We start from the raw sequence: 4,229 nt of genomic DNA on the forward strand, positions 1-4,229 counted from the left end.
GAATGTTCAACAACTGTGAGGTGCTACCTTGAAGCTTGGTTCCCTCACTGTTATCCCTCTCTCTGATACTGAGGGTTCACTCTTTGGAGGGATTTCCAGTACGTATTCCCACAAATGGGAAGGGCTTCTGATGGACCCTAAGATGGAAAATAAGGTGACAATTTTGACATTTGAATAACAGGCATTCCCTAAAGGACCTGCAGAGAGTGAGATTAGTGTCGCCATGGCATTGGGGCTTATGCAAGGAGCAGGACACGAGATGGTTTGGGTCTCAGGCTGGGACTTTAAACTTGAGTGTTGGCTTTGCTCTGGGCTTGAGGTGCTGCATGTTTTATTAACCCCTGTCCTTGGGGTTCAGGGACACAGAGCCTCTAAAAGCTCCAAAGCATATGTCTGTATGAAGTTGTTGACCTCTGACCTCAATCCCAATGCGGTCTTTGATCATGACTCCCAGCTGAGGCCCTTCTTTGAGATCCTCATAGACAATCTCCCCACCTTGTGTCTCTCTGGACCTCAGAAATGACCCCATTGAAGACTGGAGTTCAACATTCCGACAAGTAGCAGAGCGGATGCAGAAAATGCAGGAGAAACAGAAAGCTTTTGTGCTCAATCCTGCCATCGGGGTAGGGCCTCTCCTTTTTCTATGTTCTCCACCCCTCCAGCACCCGGGAACTGCTTGCCACTTCCTTGGGGCCTCTGATTTTAGGTTCTATTATATCTTGTTTAAATTCCTGAGGTATTGTGAGTCAGCTAAAATGTTATAAACCAAATCCTATTTTCCCATTTACATTTTCACCTTAAGATATTTCATCTTCATTCCAACCCTCTCTCTCAAATTGGTAAGCCTTAAACACTTCAGCGGTCTGGGACACTTTCTGTTTAAAGAAGCTCTTTGCCGTCTGTGTATAGAGAGCATTGAATAGCCATTGTTATGTCTCAGTCTGTCTCTCTCACATATTTACATTTTAAATATGGACTTTAAAAAATGGGATGCAGTTTTGTTTCATTCTTCTGCCTTTCTAAATCCTCTCCAAAATTGGGTGGCCCTTCTTAGCTTGAAAGCTGTTTTCTCCTGTTCCTTTTTTCTCATCTGGATTGCGGATACATTTCACTAGCACCATTTCTCCCTACTTGGGCCTTACGAGGGCCTTAGCCAAATTCCAGCCGGTGCCTCCCTCTACCAATGATGGGCACACCATCTGCAACATTCTCCTCCATCTTCCTTTTGTGAGATAAGAAGGTAGAATTCCATATGACATAAGAATTCCACGGCTTTCACCTCCCAAATGCTCATCTGTCTTTCCTCCTCCCTGCAAATGTTGACTTTCAATGACTTTCAATCTTCTTTTCTCAGTCACTACTGTGTTTTTTTTTTTTTTTTTTTTTGAGACAAAGTCTTGCTCTTGTCACCCAGGCTGGAGTGCAATGGCGTGATCTTGGCTCACTGCAACCTCTGCTTCCCTAGTTCAAGCGATTCTCCTGCCTCAGCCTGCAGAGTAGCTGGGATTACAGGCGCCTGCCACCACGTCTGGCTAATTTTTGTATTTTTAATAGACAGCCTGTTGGCCAGGCTGGTCTCGAACTCCTGACCTCAGGTGATCCGCCCACCTCGGCCTCCCAAAGTGCTGGGATTACAGGCATGAGCCACCGCACCCAGCCTCAGTCACTACTATTATCATTCTGTTTGCTGTAGCCTCTTTGTCTGTCTGGTGTGCTGTGTTCCACATCTGGACTGCTGCAATCACTTCTTCATTGGTCTGTCCAAAGCATATGACATGTGGTATTTGGATTGATAAACTACCACAGAAAATGGTGGAGGTGGGGGAGAAATTTCTTGGAAAGAAAAGCACTCTCTGGTCTGGGTGTGGTGGCTCACGCCTGTAATCCCAGCACTCTGGGAGGCCAAGGCGGGCAGATCACTTGAGGTCAGGAGTTCAAGACCAGCTTGGCTAACATGGTGAAACCACGTCTCTACTAAAAATACAAAAATTAGCCAGGCGTGGTGGCAGGTGCCTGTAATCCCAGCTACTTGGGAGGCTGAGGCAGGAGAATCACTTGAATTTGGGAGGTAGAGGTTGCAGTGATCCAAGATCATGCCACTGCACTCCAGCCTGGGTGGCAGAGTGAGACTCCATTCAAAAAAAAAAAAACAAAAAAAAAACACGTTGGGAGGCCGAGGTGGGCAAATCACGAGGTCAGAAGATCGAGACCATCCTGGCTAATACGGTGAAACCCCATCTCTACTAAAAATACAAAAAATTAGCCAGGCGTGGTGGCGGGCGCCTGTAGTCCCAGCTACTCGGGAGGCTGAGGCAGGAGAATGGCGTGAACCCAGGAGGCAGAGCTTGCAGTGAGCCAAGATCCTGCCACTGCACTCCAGCCTCGGTGACAGGGTGACAGAGTGAGACTCCATCTCAAAAAAAAAAGAAAAAAGAAAAAAAAAGAAAAGCACTCTGAAAAACCCTTGACCCAGCTGACAAGAGACCCAATCACTGTGACTTCCTCTCCAGAAAGTCTTGAATACACCTAGGAGTGACCAGAGGAGGCCCTTCCCCTCTTTCTAATCTTCCTCTCGGTCAAGCCCACCCCAGCACCCTTCCTCACAAGCACACTGGGGGCCACCGGTACTATCACACGCATGCCCGGGGGTCACTAATAAGTGGTCTACGGGGTCTTCATCCTCTCCCAATTTCTCTTGGGTGTCTTCACCTCTTCAGCCCGAGGGTCTCAGCGGCTCCTCCCGGATGAAAGGTGGAAGTGCCACCAAGATTCTGCTGGAAACCCTGTTATTAGCAGCCCATAAGACTGTGGACCAGGGCATTGCAGCATCTCAAAGGTAGGGAGGATCTGGATAAGAGAGAGCTCAGAGTCAGGCGAGCGTGAGATGGTGTGGATGGAGATTGGCAGGTCTAGATCCAAGGACTGGGCTGGTGGCAGTAAGACTGCAGCCCACCACGCCTCCCCTGGGAAGGGAGCTGGCTGGTACATGCTGTTGTTCCCACCTCATAGTTGCAGAGTCCGAATTGTTTCCAGTAGATCCTGGATTGCTCAGGCCAAGACCTAATCCCTGAGCCTGGCTGGGGCCTCCAAAGCTAGCCTGGCTCCCTAGGGTCCTTTGATTTGGGGGTGGTCCAGGCCATGCAGGTAGAGCTCATCCTCCTCTGGGCCTGCCTCCCTCTCCAGGGTCTCTAGCCTCACTCCCAGGCTGCTCACGCCCCTTCCCAGTGGCTCTCAGATCCTGCTCCTCGCAGTGCTTTCCTGCCGCACTCTTCCCTCTTTCTGCTCTTTTGTTTTCTGCCCATTGAAGCCCTTGCTGCCCCTCCAGAACGCAGTCTGGGCCTACTCTCTGCACCTCTCCAGGGACCAGCAGAATTTAGTTCTAAGGGAGCTGTACCTTCACCTCCCCGCTCAGGGAGGCACCTAAGCTTTCCGAGGGGGAATTGGGCCCCTCTTGGGAGCTGGTGGCTTTTCTCCCAGATGCCTCCTGGAAATCTTGCGGACATTTGAGCGAGCTCATCAGGTGACCTACAGCCAAAGCCCCAAGATTGCCACCCTGATGAAGAGCATCAGCACCAGGTGTGTGGATATGTGTTTAGAGGCAGGGATGTGGCCCGGATGGAGAATACTGAGAACAGGGAGACTCTATGAGACATGTTAACGTGGTATGGGCGATGGGATTGCATGTTGAAGGGTCATGGTTTGTTGACTCCTGTGCTTTTCTGTGGACATCTCTGGCCTCTTTGCACTGTGATCTCTCATGTCCTGACCTCTGATCCATTCTCAGTCTGGAGAAGAAAGGCCACGTGTACCTGGTTGGCTGGCAGACCCTGGGCATCATTGCCATCATGGATGGAGTAGAGTGCATCCACACCTTTGGCGCTGGTGGGACCCCAGTCCAGATGTTCTTCCTGCTTCCTCCTGATCCCAACCATTCGGGCTGCTCTCCAAACACTGTCCTACTCCCAACCCATGGGTGTTCCTCAGTGTCCCACCTTCCCTATCTAAATAGGCACTTCAGTCAAATTCTTCTTCCTTAGAACTCCAACTCAGTCCTTGATCCCTTCTCAGCTCCCACCCTTGTGCTTAACTATGGCCTCCCACATGGGCTACTCCTCACTCCACGCCCCACTTGCCACTTTTCCTCCCAGTCCCATTTTCTCCCCCTGAAGCCTAGAACCTTCCTTTCCTATATAGCCAATCACTCCTCTCTCCTTGTCCTTAAACTTCCC

General features: G+C 50.1%; 1 protein-coding gene across 1 annotated transcript; it reads left to right on the forward strand.

The window, feature by feature from the left end:
* The first annotated feature begins 455 nt into the window (after positions 1–455).
* LOC116465349 (glucokinase regulatory protein-like) lies at positions 456–4,196 on the forward strand. Its single transcript, XM_032148456.2, has 4 exons — positions 456–623; positions 2,718–2,836; positions 3,478–3,576; positions 3,785–4,196. Exons 1-4 carry the CDS (start codon positions 570–572, stop codon positions 4,035–4,037), a joined length of 525 nt encoding a protein of 174 aa, XP_032004347.1. The 5' UTR covers positions 456–569; the 3' UTR covers positions 4,038–4,196.
* The last annotated feature ends 33 nt before the right edge of the window (positions 4,197–4,229 follow it).

This window comes from Hylobates moloch, unplaced genomic scaffold (genome assembly GCF_009828535.3).
Source record: "Hylobates moloch isolate HMO894 unplaced genomic scaffold, HMol_V3 SCAFFOLD_4587, whole genome shotgun sequence".
NCBI lineage: Eukaryota > Metazoa > Chordata > Mammalia > Primates > Hylobatidae > Hylobates > Hylobates moloch.

Bases quoted from the DNA above. Each gene is read 5' to 3' on its own strand.
- LOC116465349 (XM_032148456.2), top strand. From the start codon at position 570: ATGCAGAAAATGCAGGAGAAACAGAAAGCTTTTGTGCTCAATCCTGCC. The intron at 624-2,717 runs GTAGGGCCTCTC...TCACCTCTTCAG, and splicing joins TGCTCAATCCTGCCATCGGG to CCCGAGGGTCTCAGCGGCTC. The intron at 3,577-3,784 runs GTGTGTGGATAT...ATCCATTCTCAG, and splicing joins ATGAAGAGCATCAGCACCAG to TCTGGAGAAGAAAGGCCACG.